Here is a 15815-nt window from a genome sequence, read left to right on the forward strand (position 1 = left end):
ATCCTTGGCCAGTCTTTCTTCTTTGAGTTTCCTGTATAACTTAGATCTTGGTCTTATAATTCTTTTACTCTCTTTAAACATATATACAAATACTCATATATACATATACTCACCTTTAAATATATATTTAAAAATTTATCAGCTGGGTGTGGTGGCTCACGCCTGTAATTCCAGCACTTTGGGAGGCTGAGGTAGGCGGATCACGAGGTCAGGAGTTCAAGGCCAGCCTGACCAACACGGTGAAACCCCGTCTCTAATAAAAATACAAAAAAAAAAATAGCCAGGCTTGGTAGCGGGCGCCTGTAATCCCAGCTACTGGGGAGGCTGAGGCAGGAGAAACACTTGAACCTAGGAAGCAGAGGTTGCAGTGAGCCGAGATCACACCACTGCACTCCAGCCTGGGTGACAGAGTGAGACTCTGTCTCAAAAAAAAAAAAAAATAATAATAATAAATTTATCCACTCTTTTAAGAAACTTTTATGGGAGAGTTGGTCCAAATTGCCTAGTCATCATTGTTGGAAATGAAAGGATCAGTGGTTTTCAATTATTCTATAACACTGTACTGAAATCAATTGTGGGAAATGTTCCTAATTTGTTAAGACTAGCTAAAGCATATAAATTGAAAATTATTACATTTCAAAAATAAATCAGAGTAAGAATAGTGATATTGCTAATTATAATAGCAGCAATCATTTATTGAATACCTTGCATTTACTAGGTACTGAGCTGAAAATTGTACAAGTAATTTCATTAATCCTCAAAACAGTCTTATCAGACGGGTACTATTATTATCACTCCCATTTACAGCTGAATGACTGAGGTTTAAAAGTTAAGAAATTTGCCAAATATCACACAGCTAGTAACCTAGCTGTTTTACTCTGAAGAGGCCCTATTTCCTATCATAGGAATGAAGGATTTAATGAAAGATTTTATTCTTTTAACAAAATTGGTTTCAATCACTTGCATATTCCTGAACAGTAAAGAAAAGATTGGACTTAAAGTTAGTATGTTTGGTATTACACCTGACACTGGGCATACCATAGGAGTTATGTCCTGCATGTAAATATGTGTATCAATGTTGTGGGAAGTCAGGGATCCCAAACAGACAGACCGGCTGAAACCATGGCAGAAGAACCTGGATTGTGAAGATTTTATGGACATTTATTAGTTCCCCAAATTAATACTTTTGTAATTTCTTATGCCTGTCTTTACTGCAATCTCTAAACATAAATTGTAAAGATTTCATGGACACTTATCACTTCCCCAGTCAATACCCTTGTGATTTCCTATGCCTGTCTTTACTTTAATCTCTTAATCCTGTCAGCCGAGAAGGATGTATATCATCTCAGGACCCTGTAATAATTGCGTTAACTACACAAATTGTACAGCATATGTGTTTGAGCAATATGAAATGTGGGCACCCTGAAAAAAGAACAGGATAACAGCAATTGTTCAGGGAATAAGAGAGATAACCTTAAACTCTGACCGCCAGTGAGCCGGGCAGAACAGAGCCATATTTCTCTTCTTTCAAAAGCAAATGGGAGAAATATCGTTGAATTCTTTTTCTCAGCATGGAACGTCCCTGAGAAAGACAATGCGCACCTAGGGGCAGGTCTCTGAACTGGCCCCTCCGGGACGTACCTGTCTCTTATGGTCGAGATTGCAGAGGTGAAATAAACTCCAGTCTCCCATAGTGCTCCTAGGCTTATTAGGAAGAGGAAATTCCCACCTAATAAATTTTGGTCAGACCGGTTGATCTCAAAACCCTGTCTCCTGATAAGATGTTATCAATGACAATAGTGCCCGAAACTTCATTAGCAATTTTAATTTCGCCTCGGTCCTGTGGTCCTGTGATCTCGCCCTGCCTCCACTTGCCTTGTGATATTCTATTACCCTGTTAAGTACTTGATGTCTGTCACCCACACCTATTCGCACACTCCCTCCCCTTTTGAAAATCCCTAATAAAAACTTGCTGGTTTTTGTGGCTTGTGGGGCATCATGGATCCTACCAATGTGTGATGTCTCCCCCAGACGCCCAGCTTTAAAATTTCTCTCTTTTGTACTCTGTCCTTTTATTTCTCAAGCCAGCCGACGCTTAGGAAGAGAAAAGAACCTACGTGATTATCGGGGAAGGTCCCCCAATACATCAAAATGAAAGGAAAGGCTTTTTTTTTTTTTTGAGACGGAGTCTCACTCTGTTCCCCAGGCTGGAGTGCAGTGGCACCATCTTGGCTCACTGCAAGCTCCGCCTCCCGGGTTCACGCTATTCTCCTGCCTCAGCCTCCCAAGTAGCTGGGACTACAGGCGCCCGCCACCACACCTGGCTAATTTTTTGTATTTTTAGTAGAGACGGGGTTTCACCGTGTTAGCTAAGATGGTCTCGATCTCCTGACCTCGTGATCTGCCTGCCTCGGCCTCCCAAAGTGCTGGGATTACAGGCGTAAGCTACCGCGCCTGGCTGGAAAGACTTTTTTTTTAAGAGACAGGGTCTCGCTCTGTAACACAGGCTGGAGTGCAGTGGGACAATCATAGCTCACCACAGCCTTAAACTCCTGGGCTCAAGTAGTCTTCCCACCTCAACTTCCTGAGTAGCTAGGACTATAGGTGTACACCCCCACACCCAGCTAATTAAAATAATTTTTTTTTTTAAGAAATGGGGTCTTGGCCAGGCACTGTGGCTCATGTCTGTAATCCTAGCACTTTGGGAGGCCAAAGCAGGTGGATCACTCGAGGTTAGGAGTTCAAGACCTGCCTGGCTAACATGGTGAAACCCCGTCTCTACTAAAAATACAAAAATTAGCTGGGCGGTAGTGGCATGCGCCTGTAATCCCAGCTACTTAGGAAGCTGAGGCAGGAGAATCACTTGAGCCTGGGAGGCAGAGGTTGTGGCGAGCCGAGATTGTGCCACTGTACTCCAGCCTGGGCAACAGAGTGAGACTCCATCTTAAAAAAAAAAAAAAAAAGAAAGAAAGAAAGAAAGAAAAAAAACCGGGGTCTTGCTTTGTTGCCCAGACTGGTCTTAAACTCCTGGCCTCAAGTGATCCCCCTGCCCCCCTCTCCCAATGTGCTGGGATTACAGGCATAAGCTGGCCAGAAAGGCAGATTATTAACTGCTGAACTAATTAATGAATGAATGTGAGAAACTATTAAGAAATGCCCTTTTTACTTACATGCGTAAACTGGTTTTAGGCAGGCATGAATACAAGTAAATAACAGAATATGTCTCCTGGCTTAGTAGAGCCATTTGATGGCTTGGTTTTTGGGTGAAGTTGCTCTACACACATATATTTATCCAGACTAGAAACTGCAAATACAATACAGTATATTGGCTGTATTAGCAATGCCACCTAGTGGCAGCCAAATATAGATATATTTTGAAAAAAGTTGTAGAAGAATGGTTCTTAACATTTCACAGTCTTTGGAGAATCTGATGAATACTATAGGTTCTTTCTTGCTAGAAAAAAAGCTTATTTGCAATGATGCATAACAAGTACAGTGCTTTGGGAAATTAACAGGCCTCCTGAAACCCACTTTTTAATTATTAAAATTAACAGAACAAAGCAAGTAACCTAGTAGCCCAACAAACTCTCCGTAAGCCATCGGCAGAAAAAATTTATTTACTTCCCCTTCATCTCCTCCTTTCTGGTTAGCAACCACTATTCTTGCATAAACAGTATCTTAACTTGTCCCTCTGGGCTAGGTACTTGGTCTCTGCAAATTACTTGATTTACACTTTACTGAAATCAATTTACAAAACTCGATGGTTAGTAATTTTTCCCTGATGATTTTCATTAAATTTACTGATCAAATAAACACTAACTTTTATTTGTAACATTTAAAGAAGTGATGAGGACTTCTAAGACATCTTAATTTCAAGTTATAACCTTTCAGTTATATCTAAAAATATTACCAGGCATGTTGGCTCACGCCTGTAATCCCAGTACTTTGGGAGGCTGAGGCGGGTGGATCACCTGAGGCCAGGAGTTCAAGACCAGCCCAGCCAACATGGCAAAATCCTGTCTCTACTAAAAATACAAAAATTAGCTGGGTGTGGTGGTACACACCTATAATTCCAGCTACTTGGGAAGCTGAGGCACTATAATTGCTTGAACCTGGGAGGCGGTGGTTGCAGTGAGCTGAGATCACAGCACTGCACTCCAGCCTGGGTGTCAGAGAGAGATGCTATCTGAATAAATAAATAAATAAAAATATAAATGAAATTGTTTACGGATAAATTTAAGACAAATTCTCCATTTTAAAGCCAAACACGTAGGTATCTAATATTTTAGGAAATTTAGTAAGTCTTTTAGGTGACTAGTATACAACCAATTATAACTTACTAAATGATACTTCCAAAAAAAAATACCTTCCGCACTCTAGGAATCATTCATTCTAAACACAAATTTCAAAAACCTAACTGGGAAATTTTGCCTATTCAGAAAAAAATTCGTATTTCACTTTTAAGCTATGATTTCCAGTAAAGAGAGCCATAATAAATAATGAATTACATTTTTTCTGTTAAAATTAGTTTCTTTTTCACCACAAACTATTATCAAAAGGAGGCCCATATTTTTCACCAGACTACTCTCCCAATATGATCATTTATTCTCTTTGTTGAGGATTAGTTATATGGGTATATTGCAGAGGTGCCTGTTTCATCAGCACGTAATAGAACACGAGAATGTAACATTTCCCTAAGTGAGGATTATGTTAAGCCTGGAAAATGAAAGTAAGTGTAATTAGGACATCCTAAACACAATTGCATTTCCTACATAGAAAAGAAATGGTGACCAATAAGGATAAAATTCTGTTGATCACTAATCAGCAAGAAAATGGTATGAGCTTAAAAAAACTAACCAGAGATTATTTGAAATTGTTTCTATTAAGTAAAAACCCAGATCAGATTTTGAAACTTTTGACTTTGCTTTGCTTCTAGTTTCTTATTTTACTCTTTTCTATAATTGCCAAAGTTCACAAGTAAATAGTTTAAGCTTATTAATTAAAATTTTTACACTTGTCACACTATTGGTTATTGACTAGCTTGGCTCTTGGGAGGCCTGAGATAATTCATTTAAAGTGATGCTCACAGAGACTACCACCTAGTAAACATTCAATAAATGTTAGCTGTCTATCAGTCAGGATAGGTTAGATTATGATGTAATAACAAACAACACAAAGATCTCAAGCAACATCTATCATTTATGCTCACATTTCATTGGTCAAAGCAAATAATATGGCTGGAGTTCAGTAAGGTAGGGATGTAAAATCTTCCCATAGGAATGGGTACCACAAAATGGCCACCAAACATGAGTAAAAATAAAAGAACTGACCAGCTAGTATTAGCACGAGTATGACAATGATGTTTGCCCTTTTTGTTGTTAGTAGTGCTTAACCTCTTGCAAACTGATTTCCACCCCAACCAGTCAATTAAAAAATAAAGACTAGTGATATATTTTGTTTTCCTTTTGCTTCTCTGCAAATTGTATTTTATAAATGCTCTTTCTTCTTCATTCTTTCTGTTAAACCTAAGGGATCCTAAATGGAAGTCAGGATCAAAAAGGTCTAAGAACTAAAGGTCATTTGGTCAAATGGAAATGGCATATACTAGATCTCTCTTTATATTTCTTTTATATTTAACAGATTTCTCCCCAAGCTTCTAAATATTCAATTTCTTTCTTTCCTTCCTTTTCTTCTTTCTTTCATCTCTCTCTTTCCTTCTCTCTGTTTTTTTTTTTTTTTCTGGTAGAGATGGGGTCTCATTATGTTGCCCTGGCAGGTCTTGAACTCCTGGTCTCAAGCAGGGATCCTTCCTTGGTCTCTCAAAGTGCTGAGACTACAGGCATGAGGCACCATGCCTGGACTTTATTTCTTTTTTAAATACTGGCTTTTTTTTTTTTTTTTTGAGACGGAATTTCGCTCTTGTTGCCCAGGCCAGAGTGCAGTGGTGGAATCTTGGCTCACTGCAACCTCCACCTGCCAGGTTCAACTGATTCTCCTGCCTCAGCCTCCTGAGTAGCTGGGATTACAGGCACCTGTCACCACGCCTGGCTAATTTCTTGTATTTTTAGTAGAGACGGGGTTTCATCATGTTGGCCAGGCTGGTCTCAAATTCCTGACCTCAGGTGATCCACCCAACTCGGCCTCCCAAAGTGCAGAGATTACAGGCATGAGCCACCGCGCCTGGTCAAATACTGGCTTTCTAGTCACTATCATCTAAAACAGTGGGTTTTGGGGGACAAAATCCAACAGATTCATGATTAAAAAAAACCAAAAACCTCAGCAAACTTGGCATAGAGGGGTACTTCCTCAATCTGGTAAATAATATCTACAAAAACCTACAGCTAATATCATACTTAAGGGTGAGAAACTAGAGGCTTTCCCATTAAGGTTGGGAACAAGGCAGGATGGCCCCTTCATGACTCCTCTTCAACATTATTTTGAAAACCTAACCAATGCAATAAGACAAGAAAGGAAATAACAGGTATACAGATTGGGAGGGTAGAAAAACTGTCTTTGTTCACAGATGACATAATTATCTATGTAGAAAATAATAAGGAATCATCAAAAAAGTCTTGGAGCTATTAAGCAATTACAGCAAGGTTGCAGAATATAAGGTTAGTAAACAACCTTAAGCCAAGTTTTTTCTATATATTAGTAATTAATACTCATGTTCTATCAGAGTATATATTAATACTCATGATCTATCAGAAAATATATTTATATATTTATAAATATAGCATATATAGCATATATATAATATAGCACATATATATATAGAGAGAGAGAGAGAGAGCAGTTTTTTAAAAATAATTGCCAAACGGGAACAAACAAGATATCCTTCAATAAGTGAATGGATACACAAACTGGTGGTACATCCATATAGAGGAATATTATTAAATAGTGATGAAAAGAAATGAGGTATCAAGCCAGAAAAAGACAAGGAAAAACCTTAAATGTATATTGCAAAGTGAAAGAGGTCGGTCAGAAAAGGATCATACCCTATATAATTCCAACTATAGTGTCTTCTGGAAAAGGCAAAACTATAGAAACAGTAAAAAGATCAGTGGTTATGAAAGGTTTGGGGGCAGGTGGGGAAGTGGAAAAAAAAGGTGAAGCACACGGCATTTTTAAGACAGTGAAACTATTCTGTATGATACTATAGGTATATACATGACATTATGCATTTGTCAAAACCCATAGACCTGTATAACACAGAGTAGATCCCATAAACTATGGGTTTTAGTTAATAATGTATCAATATTGGTTCCTCAATTGTAACAAATAAATTACACTAATACAATATGTTAATAGTAGAGGAAACTGTGTGGTGGGGAAAGGTGTATGGCAGTGGTCCCCAACCTTTTGGGCACCAGGAACCAGTTTCGTGGAAGACAAGTTTTCCACAGACCTGAGGAGGGGGATGGTTTTGGGATGAAACTGTTCCACCTCAGATGATCAGGCATTAGATTCTCATAAAGAGCATGCAAGCTAGATCCCTCGTATGCACAGTTCACAATAAGGTTTGAGCTCCTATGAGAATCTGATGCTGCTGCTGATCTAACAGGAGGTAGAGCTCAGGCAGTAATTCGAGTGATGGGGAGCGGCTGCAAATACAGATGAAGCTTCACTTGCTTGCCAGCTCGCTGATCACCTACTGCTGTGTGGCCTGGTTCCTAACAGGCCAGGGACCAGTACCGGTCTGTGGCCTGGGGATTAGGGACCCCTGGTGTATTAGAACCCTCTGTCTTTTCTGCTCAATTTTTCTGTAAACCTAAAACTACACTAAACAATAAAGCCTATTATTATTATTATTTTTGTTTTTGAGACAGGGTTTTGCTCTGTTTCCCAGGCTAAAGTGCAGTGGTGCAATCATAGTTCACTGTGACCTTGAGCTTCTGGGCTCAAGCAATCCTCCCTCCTTAGCCTCCCAAGGAGCTAGGACCACAGGTACATGCCACCACACCCAGCAAATTTATTTATCTTTTATTTATTTATGTGTTTTTCAGAAACGAGGTCTTGCTAGGTCTGGTCTTGAACCCATGGTCTCAAGTGATTCTCCTGCCTTGGCCTCCCAAAGCACTGGGAGCACAGGAATGAGTCACCGCGCCCAGCTCTAATAATTTTTTGTTTTGTTTTGTTTTGTAAGCGTTCTCAGTCCTTATAACTTTCCCTTCTCTTTCCATTCAACTACGGGCACCAGCAACCTACCTGGATGAAGTGAGGATCTCATTTAACTTGTAGCATAATTACAGTATACCTTTAAATTTCTCTTATTGCATACTTATAATATGTAATAAATGTGAACAAGTGAACATATAACTGTTTTCTATACAGTTAATGGCATCAAAATCTACCCAGTCACTCAGTAAAAAACCAGTAACTACACAGAAAAATGTTGCAAGATCTCATTCATAGACATACAGATGGGAGGAGATGTAGATCAAAGGATACAAAGTAGCAAATATACAGGCAGAACAAGTCAAAAGATCCAATGTACTCTACATACACTATGAGGACTATAGTTAATAACAATGTATTGTATTCAGTTTTTGCTAAACTAGTAAATTATAGCTGTTCTTGCCATGGGGAGTAAAAACGTAAAAACGTAAAAATGGGTAACTACATGAGATAAAGAACATGTTAATTTTTTCCACAATAGTAACCATTTTACTATATATATTTATATCTTATAACATCATGTTGTATACCTTAAATACACATAAAATATATTAAAACAAAAGGAAATCCAAGAGTTATCTTTCATTCCTTCTTCCTCCATAATAATGTACCACACTCTTGATTGTACTTCTAAAATTTCTCTCATATTTGTCCTCTTTCATCCCAAATGCTATTGCCATTCCAAGCAATCTTTTAAAACATCAAAGGTCTATACCATCTTTTGTCTTCATTTTGCTTGACTTCTCTCTACAAGTTCTCTTTATAAATACTCCTTGCTATCCATTCTTCCTATTACCTCCTGGGAAGCTTGTGTCTCTCATAAGGATAATCCTAACAGCTCCTCTTCTCTCCCACCTTCAATCTATCTCCCACACTATAGCCAGGATTATATATTCATAAATTGCAGATCTGGCTGTTTTACATATACTTAATTTTAGGGCATTTAAAATAATTTTTTTTTTGAGACAAGGTCTCACTTTGTCACCCAGGTTGGAGTGCATGGTGCAATCATAGCTCACTGCAGCCCCTATCTCCTGGGCTCAAGCCATCCTCTCGCTTCAGCCTCCTGAGTAGCTGAGACTAACAGTCCTGTGCCACCACACACGACTAATTTTTGTATTTTTGGTAGAGATGTAGAGATGTGTTGCTCAGGCTGGACTCGAACTCCTAGGCTCAAGTGATCAGCCTGCCTTGGCGTCTCAAAATGCTGGAATTACAGGCATGAGCCATAATTTGAATCTCTTTTGACATTCAGCAGAATCTGCTATCTGGGTTGCTTTTCAGAGTCTTCCAAATTAATTAAATGCTGCAAATGAGTTTCTTAATCTGGTTTTCCCAAGGAATATGAGGACAGGTCTAGACACGAACAGAAAAGTATCCTGTAACCTGTAATTCCTTCTTTTCCTCTCTCCCTCAACCTCTACTAGTGAATGTAGTGTTATTCTACTACGAATGCAGTTATTAGAAAAACAGTGATATGAGTTAATTCCCTAGGATTTATGTCCCTGTTTGAGTTAAATCACCAAGCAAACATGAACATAATTCTAAAGTTCCAAGTTTTAAACTCCCATAAACTTGGAGAAATGATATATTATACATTAATTCCCAAAGCATTCGTCAGATCATTAATTCAGTACTCTTCTGAGCCAAGCAGACAATCATTCCTTAATACTTATCCTAGCTGCTTCAGAGATGAATTCATTATAGCACAGAGATTGCAAGTGCTTGTAGTGATGAATTTTATTCAGCAATGGGTACTGCTTGACAACCTTTCGCCTGTTTTTCCCCAATGAAGATCAAACTGCTTTCAAATATGGAAGTGTTTTCAATTTATTATCTAGGGACAGGAACAGCATGAACAAGCAAGGCACATGGGGCACAAAATTCAATGAGGCACTTACTCATCCATTCTGTATCTGCATGACCCTGAGAGTGCCTATTTATATTTTGTGCCCTCAGTATCTAACTCAACCTCTCTCTAGTTCTAGCTCTGATATTATTCCAGTATATTTGTGAATGTTCAAAGGAAAACTGATCTTCATTCTCTCTTATTTCTTTTTCTTTTTCTTTTTTTTTTTTTTTGAGACGGAGTCTTGCTCTGTCGCCCAGGCTGGAGTGCAGTGGCGTGATCTCGGCTCACTGCAAGCTCCACCTCCCAGGTTCACACTATTCTCCTGCCTCAGCCTCCCGAGTAGCTGGGACTACAGGTGCCTGCCACCATGCCCGGCTAATTTTTTTTGTGTATCTAGTAGAGACGGGGTTTCACCATGTTAGCCAGGATGGTCTCGATCTCCTGACCTTGTGATCCGCCTGCCTCGGCTTCCCAAAGTGCTGGGATTACAGGCGTGAGCCACTGCGCCTGGCCATTCTCTCTTATTTCAACTAGTAAAAGAATATTTTTCAGAAGGGGCACTTTTTTTTTTTTTGAGACAGTCTTGCTCTGTCACCCAGGCTGGAGTGCACTGGCGCCATCTCCGCTCACTGCAAGCTCCGCCTCCTGGGTTTACGCCATTCTCCTGCCTCAGCATCCTGAGTAGGTGGGACTACAGGCGCCCGCCACCACATCCGGCTAATTTTTTGTATTTTTAGTAGAGACAGGGTTTCACCGTGTTAGCCAGGATGGTCTCGATCTCCAGACCTCATGATCTGCCCTCCTTGGCCTCCCAAAGTGCTGAGATTACAGGTGTGAGCCACTGCGCCCAGCCTAGAAGGGGCACTTTTTATACTTTGGTTTAAAGGGCTCAAGAAAGCATTTAGTTCTACATGTTAATACTCCATCAATTACATTCAATAAGAATACCAAAATAAATATCCAAGTGTGTAAATGATATTAAAGGATGTGAGGGAAGACATCATTTCTCACATGGAATTTTGTATATTTAAATGGACTTCATATATTAAAATAACAATTGCTTAAGCAATTAAATCTAGAAGGAAAAGAAAAACCTTCCACGCTAAACTAATTTAAATAAACAACCTTATTTGCTTAACTGGGGTTTTATCTTTGCTTTTTAAATATTAACCCTAAAGGAAAAACAAAACAGAACTCTAAGTCAAACTTAAAGCACTGACTGGAGGATCAGAATGCTTACAAAACACAAAGGTAATTAAAACAAATCTTAGAAATTTTACTTCTGACGTAAAAGCACCAATAAAAAGATAGGAAATATCATTTTTGCTTATTAAAATAAAATTATTCTTACCAGATAAAGCAGAAAGGTGTGCAGCCCTGTTCCAAGCCCAACAGAAGACAAAATTCCTAAGCCTATCCAGTAGGCATACAAAAGAAACTGTTTCTCTATACGTTGCACATACTGAAAAAAAGGGATGAGGTGAAAACCGTGAATTCTCTATACAGAAATGCGGTATTTATAAACCATCATCAAAATTAAATAAACCAACTAAAATAAGTTTCAAATAGGAAAAAACTAATAAGATTAAAAACCCATTGAAGAGGCCTAATTTCTTTAATATACAATGGCAAAGATGACAAAAAAATTAATTTAACTGGAATAAAGGCCTTATTTCTAAACCTTTAATAAAAGCCTTGTTTCTAAACCTTTAAATTCCTACTATTTACAGGACACAGGAAAAGCAAATTACGAATAAGATAATTTTGAGGATAATTTTAGATATATTTAAAATAAATGCATTTAGAACTGTAAAAACTTCTCTGTGATTAGCAGTAAACTGTTTCAAAATGCCACTCTAGAGTCATTTCTGTGATTGGCAGTAAAGTGCTTTAAAATACCATTCTAGAACCATTTCCTGTTAAAATACATTAATGTTTTGCTATTTTTACAAAAGAGGTTAACAAAGCATCCTATTTTCCCATCAGTAATGTTGTACATGTAGACTACAGGCAAATGAACCTGTCTTTTTATACAAATAAAACGTAATCATCAACCTTGGATGAGAGGCCTACCTATTTGGATGGGTCACAAAAGTATGTTAGAGAAAACAAGAAAACTTTGGCAGTGATTAATGGATTCATGCTGCTATGAATGAAAACCTTCAGGAAAGTTACATTTAAATCTTTGATTACAGGTAGAGTGGCCTGTAATCCCAGCATTTATGGAGGCCAAGGCAGGCAGATCACCTGATGTCAGGAGTTTGAGACCAGCCTGGCCAACGTGGCGAAACGCCATCTCTACAAAAATACAAAAAAAATTAGCTGGGTGTGGTGGCGGGCGCCTGTAATCCCAGCTACTTGGGAGGCTACGGCAGGAGAATTGCTTGAACCCAGGAGGCAGAGGTTGCAGTGAGCTCAGATCACACCACTGCGCTCCAACCTGGGTGACAGAGCGAGACTCTGTCTTTAAAAAAAAAAAATCTTTGAAGGTAAAAGGAATCACATACACCAAATATAAATGCTCAGCAGCCATAAAACATCACAAGAATATTTTTAGTGTATGCCTTTAAAAGTAAAACCTTTGAGATACTAGTTATGAGATAATGTTGAGGGCAGAAATTCTATAAAACCCACATTCGTCCCATTTGAAACTGAGATTAGAGAATTAGAGAATGTGCAAGACTAGAAACAGAATTGCTCGACCTCTCACCTGTTGATGTGCTCCTTCAACATAATACGTAGCTATAAGCACAGCAAGCAGCAGTAAAAAAGACACCACAATGCTTTGACGATGCCATAATCTTAAAAACAAATTAAAAAAAATAAATATCTCACAGTCTCACTTTCAGCATTCATCATTCTCGAAACAATTTCTTGCCGAAACAGTTAGGTTACCTAGCTCAGCTGGGCTGAGCTCTTTTCTTTACACATCATGGCCTCTTGGAGGAACAGAAGGGGGTCAAGGGAAGATACATAGGCAGAGAACCCAAGTTCTTATCATAACCCCCATTGTAGCCTTTTCCTTACCCAAAGCCTGATCTTATTAAACCTCAACTTATAATAATGGAAAAACATTATAGCATAATACAAAGAGCACTGGCCTTCAAGTCAGAGGACCTGGGTCAGAGACCCTTCATGTTGCACTTTCGGTCAGACACTTAACCAATCTGATTCTGTTTCTTGTTTTTAAAATCTTTATTTACTTTTTTTTTTTTTTTTTTGAGATGGAGTCTTACTCTGTTGCTGGAGTGCAGTGGTGCGACCTCAGCTCACTGCAAGCTCCACCTGCCGGGTTCAAGCTATTCTCCTGCCTCAGCCTCCCAAGTTGCTAGGACTATAGGTGTGTGACACCATGCCCGGCTAATTTTTCTATTTTTAGTAGAGATGGGGTTTCACCATGTTGGCCAGGCTGGTCTTGAACTCCTGTCTTAGTGATCTGCCTGCCTCGGCCCCTCAAAGTGCTGGGATTACAGCCGTGAGCCACCATGCCCGGCCTTTGTTTCTTTTTTTCAGAGACAGGGTCTTGCTCTGTCATCCAGGCTGGAGTGCAGTGGCATGATCTTGGCTCACTGCAACTTCCACCTCCTGGGTTCAAGCTATTCTCCTGCCTCAGCCTCCCAAGTTGCTAGGACTACAGGTGCACGCCACCATGCCTGGCTAATTTTTGTATTTTTAGTAGAGACGGGGTTTCACCATGTTGGCCAGGCTGGTCTCAAATTCCTGACCTCAGGTGATCCACCCACCTCCCAAAGTGCTGGGATTATAGGTGTGAGCCACCATGCCTGGCCTAAAATGTTTATAATGATATACTTGTTTTACCTTCTTTATGGAGTTGCCCTAAGGATCAAAATCAGCTGAAAATGTTACAAAATACTTTATAAACTCTTAGCACAATAAAAATGTTAAGATAATAGTACAGATAATAACTTGGAAGGGCATGCCACAAGATAAGGCATGTAAAAGTTCGACTTGTTCTTTATGGTACTTGAAACAGGGCTTACAAGTACTAAATTTAAAGACAGAACACATTTCCATGGCAGAGTTCTTTTTCATTGGCTCAAACTATCAGTAAAACTGCCACGTATGCTGAACCTTGCCCTGCTAAAGAATCAGCGCATCTAAATTACACAGACCTGATTTCTCCTGACGGTAAAATCAGGAGAGAAAATAAAAATCATATTTTTCAGTGTTCTCCACTGCAGATTCAACATGAAAAAACAGTGGACAACTGTGATAATCCAGTAAACAAACAGCAAATAGCAATGTCTTTCCCTAATCTGTTTTTCTTCAACCTAAAGAAAGGAGAATAAATATGTTCCTATGGTAATATTCTAAAGGTAATTAATCCATTTTGATGGAGTAGAGGGCAGAAAGTAAGAGATTACTGAGGATTTTTTAAATGAGTAAATGAGGTGTATGTAAAAGGTAGTGGGAGAAGACTCTTTACTTTGAGGTCCATTCCTTCAAGATTACAAGGATTTCCAGAGAAAAATACTGCAAGGTAATGAGCGGCTGTCTCCACAGGACAATATTCTGCCTTTCTTCCCGCTCCCTCCTCTTCTTTTCATTCACTGAAGAGGGGTCTGAAAAACAATAGTGCAGAGATTAGAACAGAATTTCTAACATTTATGCTTATTCTCTTCAATCACTTTAGATGAAAAGAGTTTTGTTTATCTCCCAAATAACAACTAATAGCAAGTCCTAGAGTCTTGTGAAAAATGGCAACTAGTAGTACCTATAATCTCAGCACTTTGGGAGGCTGAGGAGGGTGGATCACTTGAGGTCAGTAGTTCAAGACCAGCCTGGCCAACATGGTGGAACTTCATCTCTACTAATAATACAAAAATTAGCTGGGCATGGTGGTACACGCCTGTAATCCCAGCTACTCGGGAGGCTGAAGCACAAGAATCCCTTGAACCTGGGAGGCAGAGGTTGCAGTGAACTGAGATTGTGCCACTGAAGACCAGCCTGGATAACAGAATGAAAGAGACTCTGCCTCAAAAAAAAATTTAAAAAGGCAACTAGTCCAAACTCAGCATAGAAAGGAGATGAGACAGTAGTTCCCCCTTATCCACAGTTTCAGTAACACATGGTCAACTATGGTCTGAAAATAATAAATGGAAAAAAATTCTGAAAATAAGCGATTCATAAGTTTTATTGTTTTAAATTTATTTTTATTTTTTTAAGAGACAGGGTCTCCATTCTGTTGCCCAGGCTGGAATGCAGTGGCATAATCACAGCTCACTTTAAACTCCAACTCCTGGGGTCAAGTGATCCTCCCACCTCAGCCTCCCAAGCAGCTAGGACTACAGGTGTGTACCACCGCACCCAGCTAATATTTTTGGTTTTTGTGGAGACACAGTCTCACAACGTTGCCTGGGCTCATCTGAAACTCCTGACCTTAAGTGATCTGCTCGCCTTGGCCTCCCAAAGTGCTGGAATTACAGGTGTGAGCTACTGCAGCCAAGCCCCTAAGTTTTATATTGTATGCTGTTCTGAGTAGTACAATAAAATCTTGCCAGTCCTGCTCCATCCAGCCCAAGACCTGATTCATCCCTTTGTTTAGCACATCCGCGCTGTATATGTTACCCCATTACTATATACAGAACAACATAGTATTTTTTCCTATATCCACTAGGGGTCATGGAATGTATCCCTCATGGATAAGGGGGCTACTATATTATAGTTGCCATTTCTTAATTAGTGTTACCTAGAGAACAATTGAGGCAAAACCAACTCCCTGCCTTGATAAACATCAGAACCTTTTGTAGAGGATGTCCTAAAG

At 39.3% G+C, this 15815-nt stretch overlaps 1 protein-coding gene across 3 annotated transcripts in view; it reads right to left on the minus strand.

Moving 5' to 3' along the window:
- Nucleotides 1-15815, minus strand: part of VMP1 (vacuole membrane protein 1) — a 136515-nt gene that overhangs the window by 94270 nt on the left and 26430 nt on the right. For all 3 annotated transcript variants that reach the window (XM_009236469.4, XM_054535180.2, NM_001132442.2), the window contains 3 exon segments: nt 14478-14613; nt 12741-12831; nt 11382-11492 (listed from right to left, as the gene is read on the minus strand). In XM_009236469.4, coding sequence (XP_009234744.1) covers nt 11382-11492; nt 12741-12831; nt 14478-14613 — 338 coding nt within the window.

Source organism: Pongo abelii, chromosome 19 (assembly GCF_028885655.2).
Source record: "Pongo abelii isolate AG06213 chromosome 19, NHGRI_mPonAbe1-v2.0_pri, whole genome shotgun sequence".
Taxonomy (NCBI): domain Eukaryota; kingdom Metazoa; phylum Chordata; class Mammalia; order Primates; family Hominidae; genus Pongo; species Pongo abelii.